General features: G+C 45.6%; 1 protein-coding gene and 1 long non-coding RNA gene across 2 annotated transcripts; one reads left to right on the forward strand and one right to left on the reverse strand.

Annotated features, from left to right (window-relative positions):
- The first annotated feature begins 8,842 nt into the window (after positions 1-8,842).
- On the forward strand, positions 8,843-19,271 carry pck2 (phosphoenolpyruvate carboxykinase 2 (mitochondrial)). Its single transcript, XM_015954954.3, has 11 exons — positions 8,843-9,038; positions 11,213-11,425; positions 11,508-11,692; positions 14,496-14,566; positions 14,693-14,828; positions 14,899-15,086; positions 15,164-15,326; positions 15,395-15,610; positions 15,712-15,849; positions 15,976-16,071; positions 18,108-19,271. The coding sequence occupies exons 1-11, from the start codon at positions 9,007-9,009 to the stop codon at positions 18,575-18,577; spliced, it is 1,908 nt and encodes a 635-aa protein (XP_015810440.1). The 5' UTR covers positions 8,843-9,006; the 3' UTR covers positions 18,578-19,271.
- On the reverse strand, positions 9,784-10,376 carry LOC129167143 (uncharacterized). Its single transcript, XR_008565984.2, has 3 exons — positions 10,248-10,376; positions 10,030-10,073; positions 9,784-9,921 (listed from the first exon to the last, which is right to left on the reverse strand). It is a non-coding gene; the product is annotated as an uncharacterized lncRNA (long non-coding RNA).
- Positions 19,272-20,698: the final 1,427 nt, after the last annotated feature.

A 20,698-nucleotide genomic window follows, 5' to 3' on the forward strand; every position in this document is an offset into this window, starting at 1 on the left:
GCGGCTCTCCAGACCAAGAATTGAATACCCTTGTACTATACAGATATTTGTATTTTTGTATTAATATTTAAGAGTTTGATTCCCATCTCAACAGAGCTGTGAGAGCAGACAACAACGCCCCGGTGCATAACTTGGTCAGGGAGACCCAAACAATACCCACTGACATAGCCTAGAATCTGCATGGCCCGCCAGGCTACCACTGATGGGAAAGAAAGTTGGGAAATCTGGAAAATTTTACGTTCAGATTCTAAACAAATAATTCTAATTTATAAATATTTGACCACTGATCCTAAATATAAACACGTTCTTTGAGTTCTGTTTATTTGTTTTTATATATTTAAATTTAAATATAACATTGAGAGCTAGTATGCAGAAAATATATATTTTTAATTTCCCCCCAGTGGACGCTCTAGTTTTAATTATGTCCATGACCACTAGAGGGTAATGTTGTGCCGACTGGAGTCAATAGAAGACCTGTAGTAGACCTACAGGATGCAGGTAAATATTAACAGCCTCTGTACAAACTCAGGGACATTATTGTGTTTGCTTTATGGTTTGCTTTTGTAGTCCAACTCATATTGTTTTTATGTGAAGCAGATTTCACCCATGTATTAAACCCGTGGGGATAATTTAAGACTAGAGATGTCAGGATGTCAGTGGAAGATGGTGAACATCTTCATGTCAGCATCTGTAGTTGAACTCAGTATTGAGCTGCCAGAGGGTCTCTCTCTTTCATCAGGCTGTATGTGGACAGAGTTGGGGTTAACCAGGTCAGGTCAAAGTGTAAAGCAAACATAGGAACCCCACTGTAAACAGAACTCTGGCTGTCCGAGGTTTAGATCCATCAGATTATTCACAACACCGCACGAATAATTCTCTCCAGATTCAGTCACTTGGTTAATAAGTCATTGATGGCCTGGAACACACTCATTCTGATGTCTGCTGACAACCTTTAACACTCGGGTCTGATGTAATATTCAGCGTCTGATCCAAAGAGCAAAGGCTAGAATTGTTTGAAACACGTTATTGACGCTTTAATTTGACAGATCAAAAACATGCTTGCTAGGGTAATTTCCTGCTTCTTTATACCCACATCTGTAAGTCATATTTAGATGAATGCATCCACCAAAATAAATAAATGTAACAATAAACATGACTGCACAGGTTTGGATTAAAATGCTGAAGAGTTCAGTTCAGAACGGCTGTTGAGACATGATCAGAGCAAAGGTCAGATATCGCAACAGAAAACGAAGCACAAAAAAGGCCTTTATGGAAAAACTTTGGATTTGTGAAGGATTCTATCTACCATAGTTACATGGTGGAAATTGCAGAATCATAGTTGGGGTTCTGTTTATCTCCTTTAAACTGAATCTGACCTACATTTGAGCCTAAACTTTCCTCTTCTGAACAAACAGAAAACATGTTGGTCCATCAGGTCAAAGGTATCTGACCAAAGCCACAGTCCACCTATCATTAACATTCTGGAACATGCTGGAAACATTATTTTCTGTGGAAGACATTTGCTCTAATTTTTCTGCGATCAATTTTTCACCTCAAACAAAAAAAAGACCATGAGGTAAATAAATACTGGTGTAACTGGTAATCTCTTGAACCCAATAAAAACTGTTGGACAATAATGGATTCATGCAATATTAGCATACAGACTTAACTAAAGACGCCCTTTGCTGTGTGTACATATTTACAATCTTGTTTTTAGCAAATACAGATTGTCAACTAAACAAGTATGGTATAAAATTAAGTTTTTTTTATTTGACGAGTTAATAAAAAGTCTTTGCAGCAAGTTCAAATGAAAGTCTGCTGGAGCGGTAAACAGTTACACCCCTGCAGTTTTTTAGAAGAAGATCTTTCATGGACGTTAAAACAAAGAGTCGGAGTACCCATCCCGGAGCGTTACCGGGGTCCCACCCTGGAGCCAGGCCTGGGGTTGGGGCCCGTGAGCGAGCGCCTGGTGGCCGGGCTTTCACCCATGGGGCCCGACCAGGCCCAGCCCGAACCGGATACATGGGCTCATCCAACTGTGGACCCACCACCCGCAGGAGGAACATGAAGGGTCCGGTGCAATGTGGATCGGGTGGCAGACTGAGGCGGGAGCCTTGGCGGTCCGATCCCTGGACAAGGATACTGGTTATTGGGACATGGAACATCACCTCGCTGGCGGGGGAAGGAGCAGGAGCTTGTGGCAGAGGTTGAGCGGTACCGGCTATAGTCGGACTCCCTTGACACATAGCATTGGCTCTGGAACCCAAGTCCTTGAGAGGGGGTGGACACTCTCCTTTGCTGGAGTTGCTCCAGGTGAGAGGCGGAGGGCTGGGTTAGCATTTTGTTAGCCCCAAGACTCTCTGCCTGTGTGTTGGAGTTTACCTCGGGGGACGAGAGGGTAGCTTCCCTGCACCTTCGGGTTGGGGAACGGGTCCTGACTGTTGTCTGTGCTTATGGGCCAAATATCAGTTCAGAGTACCCACCCTTTTTGGAGTCCCTGGGACAAGTGCTAGATAGTGCTCCATCAGGGGACTCCATTGTCCTGCTGGGGGACTTCAATGCCCAAGTGGGCAATGACAGCATGACCTGGAGGGGTGTGAATGGGAGGAACGGCCTGCCTGATCTGAACTCGAGTGGTGTTTCGTTATTGGACTTCTGTGCGAGCCGCAGTTTTGCCATAACGAACACCATGTTTGAACATAAGGATGCCCATCGGTACACTTGGTACCAGGGCAGCCTAGGTTGCAGGTCGATGATAGACTTTGTAGTCATATCATCTGACCTGCGGCCATATGTTTTGGACACCCGAGTGAAGAGAGGAGCGGAGCTGTCAACTGATCACCACCTGGTGGTGAGTTGGATCAGATGGCAAGGGAACATGCCGCGTAGACCTGGCAGACCTAAACGCATAGTGAGGGTCTGCTGGGAACGCTTGGCAACCCCCGTACCCGCTGGTGGACACCAGAGGTTCGGGGAGCCGTCAGGCTGAAGAAGGAGGCCTACAGGGCGTGGCTGGTCTGTCGGTCTCCGGAGGCAGCAGACGGGTACCAGATAGCCAAGCGGGGTGCAGTAGTGGCAGTTGCCGAGGCAAAATCTCGGGCGTGGGAGGAGTTTGGTGAGGCCATGGAGAAAGAATATCGATCGGCGCCAAAGAGGTTCTGGCAAACTGTCCAGGCAGCAACTCGCTCACACTGTTTACAGTGGGGATGGGGAGCTGCTGACGTCAACTGGGGCTATAGTCGGACGGTGGAAGGAGGAGCTCCTCCATCCCTTCTACATGCATTCTGAGGAGGAGCCAGAGCTGGGAGACCTGGGGATGGACTGTCCAATCTGAGGGGCAGAAGTTGCTGAGGTAGTCAAACAACTACACAGCGGCGGAGCCCCGGGGGTGGATGAGATTCGTCCTGGGTATCTCAAGGCTATGGATGTTGTAGGGCTGTCGTGGTTGACACGTCTCTGCAACATTGCATGGTCATCGGGGCCAGTTCCTGTGGAGTGGCAGACCGGGGTGGTGGTCCCCATCTTTAAGAAGGGTGACCTGAGGGTGTGTTCCAACTATAGGGCAATCACACTCCTCAGCCTCCCTGGAAAGGTCTACTCTAGGAGGGTCCGATCGATAGTTGAATCTCAGATAGAGGAGGAGCAATGTGGTTTTCGTCCTGGCCGTGGAACTGTGGACCAGCTCTATACCCTTGCAAGGGTGATGGAGGGGGCATGGGAGTTTGCCCAACCAATCCACATGTGTTTTGTGGATTTGGAGAAGGCTTATGACAGTGTCCCCAGGGGCACCCTGTGGGGGACGCTCTAGGAGTATGGGGTGGGTGGCTTTCTGTTAAGGGCCATTCAGTCCCTTTACCAGAGGAGCGCGAGTTTGGTCCACATAGCCGGTAGTAAGTCGGACCTGTTCCCGGTGAGGGTTGGACTCCGCCAGGGCTGCCCTTTGTCACCGATTCTGTTCATAACCTTTATGGACAGAATTTCTAGGAGCAGCCGTGGTGTGGAGTGTGTCGAGTTTGGTGCCAGGAGAATATCGTCTCTGCTTTTTGCGGATGATGTGGTCCTCCTAGCTTCATCCAGCTCTGACCTTCAGCTCTTGCTGGGTAGGTTCGCGGCCAAGTGTGAAGCGGCTGAGATGAGGATCAGCACCCCCAAATCTGAGACCATGGTTCTCGACCGGGAAAGGGTGGCTTGCCAACTCCGGGTCGGGAGAGGCGTCTGCAGTGATGCGGACGCTGAGCCAATCTGTCATGGTGAAGAGGGAGCTGAGCCAGAATGCCAGGCTCTCGATTTACCGGTCGATCTACGTCCCAATCCTCACCTATGGTCATGAGCTTTGGGTAATTACCGAAAGAACGAGATTGTGGATACAAGCGGCCGAAATGAGTTTCCTCCGTAGGGTGGCCGGGCTCAGCCTTAGAGATAGGGTGAGGAGCTCGGACATTCGGGAGGGACTCGGAGTAGAACCGCTGCTCCTCCAGATCGAAAGGAGTCCGTTGAGGTGGTTTGGGCATCTGGTCAGGATGCCTCCTGGACGCCTCCCTGGGGAGGTGTTTCGGGCATGTCCTGCCGGCAGGAGGCCCCCGGGTTGACCCAGGACACGTTGGAGAGGTTACATCTCCAATCTGGTCCGGGAACGCCTTGGGGTCCTGCCGGAGGGACTGGTGGAGGTGGCTGGGGGAAGGACGGTCTGGAGCTCCCTAGTTGGGATGCTGCCCTCGCGACCCGGACCCAGATAAGCGAAGGAAGATGACGACGGCGGCTCTTTCCAAATACTTTATTTATGCTGCAGCTTCCTTCAGTGCCTGCTTCCAATTAGGATGAGAGAGAGAGCGAGAGAGAGCGAGCGAGAGAGAGAGAGCGAGAGAGAGCAAGAGAGAGAGAGAGAGAGAGAGAGAGAGAGATATTTCAAATCAAAGTAAATGGAACCAGATGGGCCGTATTACCTCAAATTTATCTAAGCACCAATAAGAAACCATGACAAAAACATTATAGTACCTGAAATAGCTTTTAACAAGCCTCCTTCACTATAATACCAAAGGTAATGGACAGTTTACCTTTGCACGTACATAAGCTTCATTATTAATCCATTGGTTTAATTATAGAGCTGCTCCACACTTTGCAGCTGTACCAGTTTAGCTTTTAGGCTTCACATGGGGTTTAAGAGTTTCTAAGGGATTTTTTTTGGCCATTTCTCCAGAAACACATTGGTGAGGTCTGATACTGGTGTCGTATGTCAACACTTGGCTCCCATTCTCAACCCCAATTTCTTCCTAAAGGTGTTCTTTCACTCTGCGTAGCTCTTTACTGGAACACAGCTGCATAGATTTAATGGGTTGTCCCGATTCATTTGGCAACATAGTGTGTTTACAGCATGAGAAAGTAAGACACTACATACAACTCAATAAGCTCAGTGCTGCTAAAACTGTGGAGTTGATCCTGGACTTCTGAGCAAATCCTGTCTAATGATTATGGATCATTATGACATCTAGTCCTCCCTGGAACCATCATCTCCAAGAACAGAGTGGGAGCTAAACATCAGCTGTCTAAAACACTGAGAATAGACCAAAGAAGCTCAACCAAAGTCAATCATGATGCATTTCTATTTTCTATTTATCAACTACCGGTACTTCCATTAATGTGGTTGACTGCTAGATTGAAATTTGGAGTCTTTTCCAAATATCTGGCTGGAACAGAGTATTGTAGGAACGTCTGTTTTTATGGAATGTGTCCGCAAATTTTCTGAACTGCATGAGTAATTTAGTAATCACAGAGAGATGTGCAGTATCTCTGTGTGTATGTGTGTTGTTGCACATCCACCGAGTCAATATTTGACAATGCTGAAGTGTACATATTTAAGAGTGGTGGTGAACGCCTAGAGCTGATAAAGACCATTTTATGCATGAACACATCCTTGTTATACCCCCAAAGTCCCTGATAGTGATTAACATAAAACTCTCTCAGGTGTTGTTTAATCTACAGTATGCTGCTGCAGCCTGATCATGGTCACATGGGTTGGGATGATCTATTGTTACTTTACCAAGCACACACACACACACACACACACACACACACACACACACACATGCACATGCACACGCACACGCACACGCACACGCACACGCACACGCACACACACACACACACACACACACACACACACACACACACACACACACACACACACCTAAAGGCTGTTTAGGATGACATAATCACACAGCATGAATGTTTTTGAACGGAGACACCAAAGTCCCTGAAGAAAACTCACACATGTAAACTCAATATGAAAAGACCACGAGAACGTTCTAAATCTGCCGATTTTGGTACTGAAGAGACATTTATCCTTCACTAACTCTTAAACCCAGCGAGAGCCTGCAGTGTGCCTCAAACGTTCACTAAGTTTTCTCCCACTGCCCGCATTATGCTCATCGGTTTATGACTAATAATAAATGTTGTAGAGTGAGATTATTTACTAGTAAGCACTGTGTATGTGTATGAATGAGAAACAGTGAAACTGAAAAGTGCTTTCCATATAAGCGGGATATTTGAGCCATTGTGCGTCTCTGTGATAGCTTTAATTCCTTCAAGACTGACGGGGTAAAAGCTAGTCCAAATGCAGACAAGACCTAAATAAATTGATGCTTTCTTTAAAAGAAGCTCCAATCCCCACACATTTGCTATGTAGTTCATATGATGTTAATTTCTTAAGATTTAAACTGCCTTCAGTTTCACACAGAGTTATTTACCTTAAATCTTCTGGCTATTTAAAGAGAGGCCGTTTTGGCTTTCTTTTAGCACCACCTAGTGTTACTTTGGTAGAACTGAAAGCAAAATATATCTTCTTGCTGTGCGATGGTCTTTTTAACACCTTAAGCCTAATTTATTCTTCGCCATCTGCGTCGGTGCAGAGACACGCAATGGCGCAAGAGTTCTCTGACAGGCTCACAGAGGGTGATGGAGGAGTGCTAAAATTTTTAACTTTGCATCATTAGTGATGGATACCGCAAGGTTGTGATTGGTCAGGACGCTGCTTCCTGTAAATTCGTCAAAAGCACTTTCCCATTAAAAGTAAACACATAATTAACAGCAGACATGGAACAGATCGAAGAATGCCTCATAGAAAAGTCTGAAAATATGAAAGTTTATTCACCCGTGACTGAAGAAGTACAAAGATATGTAGCAAGCGATTTTCTCGTGGATGGAAAAGACGAGAAATGTGAGTTTAGAGGTGCCGATCGCATGATGAGGTAGAGGGAAATGGGGGACAAATTTGTTTGTGTTCAAGTCTCTGAAATACATTAAAACAAGGTAAACACAACAGTAAATACACAGACCGAATACGTGACTGTAATGGTGGCAGGATACCTCAGAATAGTGCTATGCCTTCTGCTGTCCTGACATGGCAACAATTCCCAGCTGCTGAAGAAGTTCGAGAGCAAAATGTTTCTGTCAACGATTGTGTGTCTCTCTCTCGCGAAGCTGATGGATAAATATGAATTAGGCTTTGATCTAACAGCTGAAATATCTCCCCAGCCTTCATTAGTGTCTATAGGAGTGACTCATCACTAAATTTAACAAATCAGCTCTTCATGATCTAAAACATGCAGGAAACGTACTGGAAGCAGACCGCAGCTCCAGGTAGGTCAAGTCCATTTCTTAAAATAAGTCCAACAGACCGGTCCGGCAACTCTGAAGTTGCAAGTGGAACATTCTGGCCGCAGGGGAAAATAGGGGCTGGGTGACCTTTCATTAATTCTGTAAAGGGTCATTTTAGCACATACTGGCTCAAGAAAATTATTTAAAAATATGAAAAAGTTGCACAGTGTGTCTTTAAAAGCAGTATCACCACCAGCAGCAACATGTTGTGGTACAATTTGCTGAGCATTGCAGGAATTAACAAATCATTCAAAATAACTTCAATTCAAATCAGACAGTGGTGTAAAAGCTTAAAAAATGGTTTGTTGTAACATTTAAGAGCTGTTTGAAGAAGGCAGCTGTCTTGACTGCTCTATATTAGCTCATCAGTTGGATGTGAACATTATTTCTCCTAACTGAGGTTGTTCAGAAAACTGTAATGTCCTTAAAACGACTGAAATATCTCTTTAAATGTAGCATGGTCTAACTTCAAAAGACTGAACTAAAATGTGTCCATACCATGATGATTTTTCACTTGTAATATGTGTGGATGTTTTTTTTTTTTTACTTGGCACTTGCTGGGCTCCTCAGTAGTAAATACAAGAACACTTTAAAAATAACTACAGATGTATGTGAATGGAAACATGCTGCACTAAGAATATTTCAGGATGTTTAAGTCATGTGATGTGTGGGGTAGGAAGAATCAATAAAAACTAAAAATGAGTTTGCTTGTAAACTGTTGAACAAACTTGTTGCACTGATGCTACAAAATAAAAACATTGTAAACCTAAAATGAAAGTGTGGGTTTTAAGCACTGGTTTTAAAGGTGTAGAAACTTCTTTATGATAATGTGTGACACATCGACATATACATCGTGTTCCCTGGTGTTTGCGCGCCCTAGCGCGTATTTCCGGTTTGCCTCTGCACTGCTTTTTGCGCGTCACGTGACTCCAGTCGGCGGGGACGTGCAGGAACTGGGGAGACTTGCATCATCCGAGAGGGACAAACAGCAGCCGGCTGTATCCCACAGACAGGACATGGGCCAGTCCAGATCCGCTGACAAGTCAAACAGCCGTGAACTTTGAAGCCAAGGCGCCTCCTCTTCCTGCAGCTCCGAGTCTTTCAGCTTCTCTTTCTTTCTTTCTTCTTTTTTTTTTTTTTTAAAGCAGCGAGGTGACTTTGTGGAGGGCTCTAGGGGTGGGCAGCATCTGAACTTCTCCAGAGTGAATGTCCTCTCGGAGCAAAGTGCAAGGTCCCATCAGATCAGATATGGTCCGTGAAGAGCTCTAGCTGCCGCCGATCGCTCTCTCTCTCCTATATGCGCCTTTTTACTGACTTGTTTTTAAAGTTAATAATTAAAAAATTGCACCAAATATGTCGTGCCTTTTATTAGGAGTCATACGGAGGTGAGTAACTGTTTAAAATATATTAATAATTAGAATAATATGCAATAACCTAATGTTATGTGCTGTATTTTAAATCAAAACCACTCTGTGGTTGTTCTCTTCACGATTTAGATCTCCACTGTTTGCATTTTGCTGAGTTGAGTCAGAAACTTGACAGACTTGGTCTTCAGGCCAGGTGACTCTCAGGAAAGTTATATTTAGATGACCCAAAGCAGTTTGTGCTTTTTGTGTCTTTTCCTAATCCCCAACCCTCAGGCTTTGTGATGAGGCCGCATCACACTGGAAAAGTCAAAGTGAGCGTTCTGGTCCAATGTGTGTTTTTCTCACTGATGCATGTCAGGTGTGGTCCTGCATGTGTAGTGGATCCCAGTGGAGTGTTACTAAACATCACAGTGTGTGTGTGTGTGTGTGTGTGTGTGTGTGTGTGTGTGTGTGTGTGTGTGTGTGTGTGTGTGTGTGTGTGTGTGTGTGTGTGTGTGTGTGTGTGTGTGTGTGTACTCTCTGCATGAGGAGGCTACAGCTCATGGCTAGACTCAAACAGGATCCATCAGGTCGTTGCAGCAGAGGTAGGGTAGACCTGCACAGCTGTGGTGAGTGAGTGAGGACTGGCTTGTGGACTCAGGAGGAGGTGTGTCCTTCATCAGACAAATCCAGCGCTTGTTACATTCTGGTGATGTGAACGTCGTCTCGTATAGCTGTTTCCCCTGAGGAGATAAAACCTGGCAAATTTTGTCAGGCGGCAGCATTCCTAAAGTTTTCAGGCACAGCAGGGGGATGGGATGGCTTCAAGGGAAATTGGGTTAAAGGTCAACAGGGTTTGTTCTGACAAGCCGCTGATGCTCATTTTGTTATCAGGATCAGATGGTAGCTGAACTCTCCGCTCCTGGTGATTAAATTAAAAATGATTCCGGGTCAGCTCCTCTCTTTATTCCTGCCACGCTGACGACAATCTGCTGTCTCGTGACAAATTAGACGGGTGTAATTCATTTACCTCCTGTGGTGAAGCAGACTTGAGAACTGAAGAGGTGTCTTCATCTAGAATGACAGAAGAGACAAACAGCATCTTTGTTCCATTGGTTTCTAGGTCAAAGGTCACCCTGAGAGACTCTGATGATGATTGCTTTAGTCTGAACTCCGCTGAGTGGATGTGGTTAGGAGTAAAAATGAGCAAAATTAACACCTGCGTGAGCCCTCTAAGAACATGCTCACCTGTTCAGGTGGGATGGGGACCACATGCTGGGTTAAACGAATCCCTGCTAGCTTCACACAGCTGTCCGCATGACCCAAACATCACACCTCAGACATTTAGTCCCTATAGAGGATAACAGATTCTGGTGGGTTTCACCTCAGCTGGTCTGAAAGCTTCACATGGCAGCAATCAAATCCAAATCAGAGCAAAGATCCTGACTCTCAGCAGAACGTGTTGATGATTTATGACTCACACAAAACGGTTAATCAATAATCAAGAGTTAGCAGAAGGGAAGTTTGGACCCTGGTGTTAACTGTTCCAGCTCTTTGCCCTCAGCAGATACACACCATCCCCTTAGTCACTGCGAGTCCTTCACGTCCATGCATCTGTTTGTTCATCTCAACCAGTTTAAGTGTGTATCTGCATGTTCTCAGGAGTGCTTGTGTGGGATGTTCACGCTAGAAAAGCACAGAAACCCAACGAAGACATAAACAGATGGTTCAAAAAATGCAGAGACGCTGTTTGTTGTGTGGTTGGGTCATTTTTGTGACTGGCAGGAAGCAAATCTACTCACACACGTGTGTTTTACCAGTAAATATTGCTACAGCCCTCCCACCAGCGTGCGCGTGTGTGAATATGATCCTGCTAGCTAACAAAAGGCAGCCTCCCAGCAGGCCTCTCTTTATACTCAAAAGTCATTATGAGGCTTTCAATTTGGACTCAAAACCAATGATTTTTTTCCCAGAAATAGACAAAATTATACAATTATCCTGTCTACTGTGTAAATAAGCACGTGTCTACACCTTAAGGCTGTTTATACACTTAGAAATGCTCCATAACTGTCATTAAGAGGATGATTGGTACGAGTTTAGTCTCTGCTGTTTTTACAACGTCACACTAAACTAAGAAAAGATGACTGGTTCATGCGTGGGTATTAAATGTCCTCTAGCCCATTGAGTTTCATCATGTCCACCTTGACTTTCAGGCCGGGCGCGGTTGGGACAAGTGTTGGGGTTCGATCGCTCGCCTCTATCCCCTCATTACCGTCTGCGGTGGCTGACTTTGTGAAGGGAGCAGTGGATGAGTGTAAACCTGCCAACGTCCACGTGGTAACGGGGACTCCGGAGGAAACGGCCAACATCCTGGCCTGTCTGGAGAGGGACGGCATGGTCAAGAAGCTTCCCAAGTATCAGAACTGGTGAGAGCTGAGCAGCTGCACTCCACCATACCTTCATAAAGCAGCTTCTCTGCATCACGCTCTGATTCGTCCTCTGCTCTAGCTGGCTGGCCCGCACAGACCCGAAAGATGTGGCCCGGGTAGAGAGCAAGACTGTGATTGTAACCAAGAACCAGAGAGACACCATCCCTATTCCTGCTGCAGGGGGGAAAAGCCAGCTGGGAAACTGGATGAGCGAGTCCGACTGGCAGAGAGCCAGACAGGAGCGCTTCCCAGGCTGCATGGCAGGTAGGTTCACTAATGACTAGAAAATCTTCTTTTCTCTGTTGTTGCCAGGAGATCACTATGATGACTCACTAACAGCATGCTTCTCTACTAGTCACACGATCTTGCCAGTTTAAGCACTCAGCCCCAATAGCTCTGATGTGTGTTTGATCAGGATGGTACTTTGACCCTGTGATCACACACTCCGCTGATGTTGTTACTGCATAAGGCTGAGGGGAAGAGATCCACCCAGAAACGGTCCAGGATATTTAAAACCTCTGATGATGTTTTCCTGAGACCTGGCTCCATCCTAAACTCGTCTTTATCATTTTATTCCCGTAATGTTTAGGCTGGCTCTCTCAGGTCGTACACACACTGAAACATTAGGAATGTACTGTTCCAACGAGTGTCAACTTCCACAATCATTTTAAGGGGCTGCCTTCCCATTTGTTCCAGCACCTGGAACAATCGCTCCTTTGCCGTGGTGCTTGTCCTGAAATATGTTACGAGCCATCTACATTTAGCTCTCAAGTCATTTAGCCCATCAACGTCATCACATCGTGATTTTCGGACAATGAGATTAACGGCATGGGCAATGCAAATTGTGTGCCTTATGTTCAGTTTTCTTGCACAGGCAAGCATGTTTGATGCCCCATCTGTAATAAGGCATTTTACTTTGTTAACAATGCCCCACTCCATCATCTTAATATGCCCATCAGCCAAGTTTTCAGCTGTGTGAACCACATAGACTGTACATACGGTGAACCACTGGGAAATGGTGAACACCAAGTAAGGTGGTGTGCAGTGTGTCTTCTTCTATGAAGTGGCAGGTCACTGCAAGGTAGGCATCCATATTAATGGAGGTCCACATGTCAGAAGTAAGACAGCCACCACCTTCTGCAGCTGGACTTTTTCCTTTTCTCTTGCCTCCTTGTATCTTTCCTCACCCATTTCCTTCAGAGTCTAAGGATGAAATAAAAATACAATTAAGATGAAGACTATGCATTAGAAATGAACAGCTTCACTCTGTTGACACCCCTTTCCACTCAGTAGAATGTAGTTGGGATGCACGACTTGCATCAGCTCTCTGAAGCAAACATCCTCCACAATAGAGAATGGATGGGAATCCTTGATTACCATGTTGACCACAGCGTTATCCAGCATTGCTTTTCTGGAATCTAATTAAATAATAGGTAAGGGGTTAGCCTATGAAACCTATATGAATAAAACTACTTTCAATACCTTGGCTGGTAGCTGGTTGGTTGGCAGGACCTGCTGCAGGGCCAGGATGGTCATGTAATGCTCTATAATGGCGAAGCATGCTAGATGTGTTGTTGCTGTAAGTCAGCTCCTTATCGCACACCATGCACTTCACCTTTGATATGAAATAACATTAATATAAAAAGATGTGACAGTATGGGCATCCCGTCACTGACACCTCCAATTTATAACACGCCCTGGCTACCACTCCACAAATATATCCCTTTGGCTGACTGGTTAGTGCGCCTGACTCTCATGCCAGAGATAGTGGGTTCAAACTCCGCCCAGGCCCTCAACTTTCACCATGTCACAATAGGCTTTCACCAGTGCTATATTACTGAAAGGCAAATTTGCTAGCAGGCTAACGATTATTGTTTGTTTGACTCTTGCTGCCGTTGTGGATATTTTAAATAAGAACACAGCAGCTTTCCGAAACGTTGTAAAATTGAGCCACAAGTTAGTGTTAATGAACACATTCTATTTCCAGTTGCAATTGTATGGGAAAGTCTCACTGCTACAAAGTCAATAGAGAGCTTTTCTGTTTAAGGAAATCTACTTCTGCTAAAGGACAGACTTTCAAACAATCACATCTGTAACAACCAAACATCTGCTAAAACTAGGACCTCAGACAGGCAATTCATAATTTATATATATAAAGAAATGATAATAATTTTTGCTGTGATGCGGAGCTATAAACCAATGCAAGGGTATATCCCACAGTTAATTCACACATTCTTCACCTTATTATGAGGGACCAACTCAAAATATTGCCACACTGGTGAAGACTTCCTTTTTCTTGCAGGCTCCATCTGTAAAAGTTGGATTGTTGGTGTTTAAACCTCGATTCTGTGACTGCAGAATAAAGTGCCCACACCAAGAGTGCATCATTGACAACTCATTCAAACAAACACCCAAATTTTAATCTACTCCCAAGTGTGTCATAAAAGTAACTGGTGAGAGCTGTCTGGTATATATATATATACACACATTTTTGCTTTTGGGCCGGCTGCGCAGTGGTTAGAGCTGGTGCCTTGCAGCAAGAAGGTCTTGGGTTCGCTTCCCAGCCTGGGATCTTTCTGCATGGAGTTTGCATGTTCTCCCTGTGCATGCGTGGGTTCTCTCCGGGTACTCCGGCTTCCTCCCACAGTCCAAAAACATGACTGTTAGGTTGATTGGTCTGTCTATATTGTCCTTAGGTGTGAGTGTGTGTTTATGATTGTTTGTCCTGTGTGTCTCTGTGTTGCCCTGTGATGGACTGGCTCTCTGTCCAGGGTGTACCCCGCCTCCAGACTGCTGGAGATATGCACCAGTCTCTCAGTTAATACAAAGTGTTATCTAAGTCCCTGCATTAAAAAGACCCAATCTTCTGATTTAAATAACCCAGTGTCCGTAATGAAAACCAACCTAGTCTAGTCTAGTATGAAATCCGATGCACCAGCTTGTGAGCTGTGGGGCCTCAGGGAGTGAATGTTGCTATATTTGCAGCAAATATTAAAGACAATCTTATCTACATATTTAAGCATGTACACACACATATTCAGCTTTAATGTGTGTATTCTGTCTCCAGGTCGGACCATGTATGTGATCCCCTTCAGTATGGGGCCTGTAGGCTCCACGCTGAGTAAATATGGTGTACAGGTACCAGCTATTCTTTCACTCCTGCAGAAGCAGCATGAGTCCTGCATTAAACAAACATTCTGTGCAGCTGTGAATTATTTCTATAGTTATGATTTATTGATTATGAGTACTCTGTGTGCCTCCCAGGTGACGGACTCTCCGTATGTTGTGGCCAGTATGGGCATCATGACCCGTATGGGCTCGCCTGTTCTACAGAAGCTGTCTGAGGGGGAGGAGTTTGTTCGCTGTCAGCACTCTGTGGGACAGCCGTTCCCTCTCAAAGGTACAGGTCACCTCATCCTGGATGGATTTAAGAGGATTTGTTTAACTTTTGTTCTTTCATCCCTCTGCAGCTCCTCTGGTCAACTCCTGGCCCTGCAACCCTGAGAAGGTCCTGATATCTCACCTGCCGGACACCAGGCAGATTTTGTCCTTCGGCAGCGGTTATGGAGGAAACTCTCTCCTCGGGAAGAAGTGCTTTGCCCTCAGAATTGCCTCTCGAATCGCCAAAGATGAAGGCTGGCTGGCTGAGCACATGTTGGTGAGGAACTGATTAAACAAATAAATCACCTGCTGATGGGACAATCCTCCCCTAACTTAACCCTTTCCTATCCTCAGATACTGGGAATCACCAACCCTCAGGGTGTAAAGCGTTACGTAGCGGCAGCTTTCCCCAGCGCCTGCGGTAAAACTAACCTGGCCATGATGAAACCGTCTCTACCCGGCTGGAAGGTGGAGTGTGTGGGTGACGACATCGCCTGGATGAAGTTTGACAGCCAAGGTGAGTAAAAACGCTCATGAACACTCTGACCTTGCTGCAGTGGTTTACTAAAGCGAGTCTCTCTGCAGGTAAACTCCGGGCCATCAACCCAGAGAATGGGTTCTTCGGCGTGGCGCCAGGCACCTCGGACAAAACCAACCCCTACGCCATGGCCACCATCTCTAAAAACACAGTGTTCACTAATGTTGGTGAGACGAGCGATGGGGGAGTGTGGTGGGAGGGTCTGGACCCCCCTGGTGCCGGGGTTACGCTCACAGACTGGCATGGCAAAGCCTGGAAGCCAGGTGATCTGATAGGAACAACAGCGCCATCTGGTGGCTGATAACGCCATCATTTACTGAGACATTAAAAACTGAGACGATGAGATGTTTCCTGTTGTACACAGGAAGTTCAACACCTTGTGCCCACCCAAACTCACGCTTCTGTGCCCCGGCGGCTCAGTGTCCCATCATCGACCCCCACTGGGAGAGCGAGGAGGGCGTTCCCATTGACGCCATCATCTTTGGAGGCAGGAGGCCTGAAGGTTGGTGCTTCTCTCACACTAAAGACAGGTTGCTGTTTTTTTAGGAGACTCTGGGTGTGATTTACTCAGAAAGTAAAAACATTTTCATCAGAGTTCTGTAAACATGACGCAATGATGTTTTTCTAGGAGTCCCTCTGGTTTATGAGTCCTTCAACTGGCAGCACGGAGTTTTTGTTGGAGCAGCAATGAGATCTGAGGCCACGGCAGCTGCTGAGCATAAAGGTATACACACACACACACACACACACACACACACACACACACACACACACACACACACACACTAGTGGTGTGCATCTCTACCTGCCTCACGATTCGATCCGATTCCGATTATCTGCCTAAAGATTCGATTTGAGTCTGAAATTCATCACGATTCTTCACACAAAAATTTTCATTACTTAATAAAAGCAGTAGAATAGTTTTCAATTTCTTTTTGATTTCGAAATCCCTGAAAAACAGAACATTCATCTATTCACTATAGTGAGCAATAATGTTTAAAGTGTGCTGCCTATAATTACTTAAATAATATAAGAAATAATGTTTTCGGTAGAGCAGCTTTAAGATAGAATATTACTGAACTTAAAAATAGTAAACAAATACTGTGTTAAGTGATTCTTTCACATCCAGGATCCCAAAACCGAAAATAGCCCAGACATCCGATTTAAATGTAACGGGTACATCTTTGATTACTGGTCATGTTGGCCCTGTATCCCTGTCCGCCTTTTCTGTTTTAAATTGGCGCTAGGGCAACGCAGTGCGCATGTCATTGCAACACTGCCCCCAGATGTAATACCTCAAAATTTTATTGTCCTCGCATAGACATAAACCAGGGGTCGGCAACCTGTTCCCATCAAAGAGCCATTATTACCCGTTTCCCACAGTAAAGAAAACACTGGGAGCTGCAGCATTGTGGGCGGGGCCTACCCTCAGATAGCAGAGAGCTGCTTTAACCAATCACAACAGGTGACAGCAGCTAGTACCGGTCGCTCGTGTACGTCAGAGTTATCTTTCATAAGACGATAATCAATAAAACGATTTATATAAAGTGGATCCAGAAGTTGTAGCCCATCTCTGCCTTCAATATTTTGATATTTTTCACCCTGTTGGTGGTTTTACTGAGCAGGTGCCACTTGTGTCATATGTTTCTTTTTAAAACATGTTTAGACTGTTCAGAATACAAATCCAGGCTCTGTCACGTTTGACTGTTGTAATTAAACTTTGTAGGTGGGGAAGGTCAGAAAAGGATCCGATCAATTTGTTTTTCCCTCATTTACAGCGACGGAGATAACGGCGCAGTGTGCCTGGCTCTGGTGTTAATCAAGTTTAATTTTATCTCTTTGCAACAATTTTCACAAGAAAACAGAACAGTTAAAAGCAGGGCTTGTGTTGACCGGATCGTTCCCGTATTTGACCGTTTATTTTGACGGAGAAAGAATAGAAAGAATTACCCCGACGCATGCAGACAAACTGACATTTTATTCTACGCACATCGCAGATGTAGCTAAATCACACAAGAAAAGATTCCCATCTGAACATCTGAGCTGGACACTGCTCAGCGCAGCTCACTGTCAGTGCTCAGCGCAGCTCACTGTCAGCGTGTACTACATAAGGTGCACAGCGAGCTGAAGATGTGGAGAGGGGCTTGGAGCGCGTTGCAGAACCAGAACGCATGCAGGAAGATTCCTCCGACTGAAGCAAGCGTTTTCCAAACCCTGTCTCTCAGAGAGACTTGTCACTTAGAAAATATTCCCTGATTATGAAACTTTGGCTGAATAGCGCTTGTTCCTGTCTCCAATGTGGCGACACATCCAGGAGCCGTCTGAGGAGAATCCCAGAATCTCACATCCTCTTCAGCTCAGAAAGCGCTGATATGATTACGCACAAGCGTGACGCGTCAACCCGGTCTCACAGTAAGACCGGGTTGGACCTGTTCAGGTTTACGCAGACAATCTTTACATTTAGAATTGACATACAGATGTAAAATTAATGCAGTAAAATATAAAGCATTTTATTTAAATATCCATTCATTATTTTACAAGCACAGAGAGCCGCATCAGATGGATGGAAGAGCCGCATGCGGCTCCAGAGCCGCGGGTTGCCGACCCCCGACATAGACATAGGGAGAGAATCTCATTATGTCACATTGCTGCATCGATGCGGAATCATGCACGGCTGAATCGCGATGCATCTTAGAATCGATCATTTTTCCCACCTCCAACACACACACACACACACGATTTGTGTAATTTTTCCTCCAGGTAAGGTGATCATGCATGACCCCTTCGCCATGCGGCCGTTCTTCGGCTACAACTTCGGCGACTACCTCGCTCACTGGCTGAGCATGCAGAAGAGAAAAGCCCCCACCCACCTTCCCAGGATCTTCCACGTCAACTGGTTCAGAAAGGACCCCTCATCCGGGGCCTTCCTCTGGCCCGGCTTTGGCGAAAACTCCCGCGTGCTGGAGTGGATCTTCAAGCGCTGCGGGAGAGAGAGGGAGGACGAGGCGGCCAAGAAGAGCATCATCGGCTGGGTGCCGGAGGACGGAGCCATCAACACCAACGGTCTGGGCGGCAGCGTCAACATGGGGGCGCTGTTCGACGTGCCCAAACCGTTCTGGCAGAAGGAGGTCAAGGAGCTGAGAGCCTACTTCACTCAGCAGGTTGGAGCTGATCTGCCTGCTCAGGTGGAGGCGGAGCTTAAGGCTCTGGAAGACAGGGTCCACAAGTAAACAGCTGATGAGGGGAAGGGAGGAAACGGGATCAGAGCTACCGACTGGGTTTATATACACAAAGAATTCTGCCTGACTTACATCATTTATCAATCAGTCTGTGAATTTCTTTGTGTGTGAAAACACATTCAGGGGTTCCTGTTCGTATGAAGATACATCTAAAGCTACACATCGGACATCAGATCACACTAAAGCTGTAGAAACGAGGTTTGAACCAACAGGAAGCATAGATTTCTAAGGGGAAGGCTACAACTGCTACCTCCATCCTCACACAGTCAGTCTGACCCTTTAGTGCCTTAGAGATGTCTGACCACCCTGTGTCTGCTTGTGTTTACGGGCTGAAAAACCAAAGAGAACTTCGATTACTGCAGCAGGAACATTTTTACTCAATAAAAACCTTTTAAAAACTATTATTTCATTAAGATTTGACCAAACTTTTATCGGGAAAGCGCTGACCGTTTGTTTTTGGGGCCAGAGACGACTTAGCGTCAGTCCCTTCTGTAGCGGTTGTGATGAAACTCGTGATTTCTGCTGATGTGTACACACGACACGGGAATGGCCGGACCAACCCAGATTATCAGGGGTTATAAAAGCTTTTATCTCGGAGCAATGGAGAAATGTCTTCAGGTGTGGAAACATTAACTCGTATGTTTTTATTGTGACTTGAATAAAAGGTGGTCAGTGTCTTCTCAGACTAATGACTCTTTTTTTTTAAAACATTTGCAGTTGAACTCAACACACTTTTGTGATCCAAACAGTGATAATTTAGATTATTTGTTAAACTACTTTTACGTACCTACTTTATACTTTTCTAAATCAAGTCGTCAAAAAATTGTTCCCCATAACCCCACACCATGATGCTCCCACCGCCATGTTGCACCCACTGTGCTTTTTTCTTCAGGAATCTCTACAGACTTCTGTCTGAATCTGCCCCCATTTAGTCCCATCTTCTGCATCCTCCACCCACACACCAAATAACTTGATGCCCTCTCACCACATTTATAAAACTCCTTTTTAATCTTCCTCTCAGTATCCTGCCTTGTGGATCCAACCTCAGCATCCTTCTACTCATGCAACCATTGTCTCCCCTCTGGACTCTGGACGTGTCCAAACCATCTCAAGCCTGTCCTCTCTGACTTTATCTCCTAAAAATCTAACATGAGCTGTCCTTCTGATTAACTCATTCCTGATCCTATCCATCCACATCACTCCCAAAGTGAACCTCAACATCTTGAGCGCTACCATCTCCAGTTCAGCATCCCGTCTTCTACTCATGGACACTGTCTCTAAACATGACAACACTGCTGGTCTCTTCTACACCTGAAACCTTTTTTTTTATCACACATCACATGTGACGCATTTCTCCACCCATTCCAGTCTCTTTTCCTCCAGGTAAGGCTGCTTTAGACCTTCTTCACTTCTACTTCCTGTAACATCGCCGATCCACTTGTGTCCCTCTAAACTCCACACATGTATTCTGTCTTTATTCCTCTCTTTTTTGGTACATCTCCACCTCTTTAGCTTTTTCTCTACCTGCACCCTGCTCTCACTGCAGATCACGTCGTCTACAGACATCATGAAGACTCCCGTCTAACATCGTCTGTTAGCCTGCCTATCACGAAAACTATAAAGAAGGGGCTTAGAGTTAATTCCTGGTGTGTGACAGACAGACATAAAAGTAGAACAAAAGATACAAGCAGAACATGACCCATTTATGTTATTCCACCTTGTTAGTATTCTTTCATAATGTCATTCATTGTTGAGCCAGATGCACCATGTGGCCTGTAGGGTGTGCACCACTTGCATCCATTGTTTTTACCCGCTTAGGCAAAGTCACGGAGACACAGCAACCAAGCACACACACTCACACCTAAGAACAACTAACAGAGACCAATCAACATAATCAAGCATAATATTTTTAGATCGTGTGAGGAAGCCGGAGTACCCGGAGAGAACCCACGCATGCACAGAGAACATGCAAACTCCATGCAGAAAGCATCCCCATATAGGGATTTGAACCCAGGATCTTGCTGCAAGGCACCACTGTGCAGTCCCTGCACCACTTCCACCTCAAACACCTTGAGCTGAGAGTGAAACAGTGAGAGGTACCTGGCTGCAGAC

Source organism: Nothobranchius furzeri, chromosome 7 (assembly GCF_043380555.1).
Source record: "Nothobranchius furzeri strain GRZ-AD chromosome 7, NfurGRZ-RIMD1, whole genome shotgun sequence".
In the NCBI taxonomy this organism is placed as follows: domain Eukaryota; kingdom Metazoa; phylum Chordata; class Actinopteri; order Cyprinodontiformes; family Nothobranchiidae; genus Nothobranchius; species Nothobranchius furzeri.

Coding starts and splice junctions, on each gene's coding strand:
- pck2 (XM_015954954.3), top strand. CDS start 9,007: ATGTCGTGCCTTTTATTAGGAGTCATACGGAG. Junction 15,327..15,394: donor GATGAAGTTTGACAGCCAAG/GTGAGTAAAAAC, acceptor GTCTCTCTGCAG/GTAAACTCCGGGCCATCAAC. Junction 15,850..15,975: donor TGGAGGCAGGAGGCCTGAAG/GTTGGTGCTTCT, acceptor ATGTTTTTCTAG/GAGTCCCTCTGGTTTATGAG.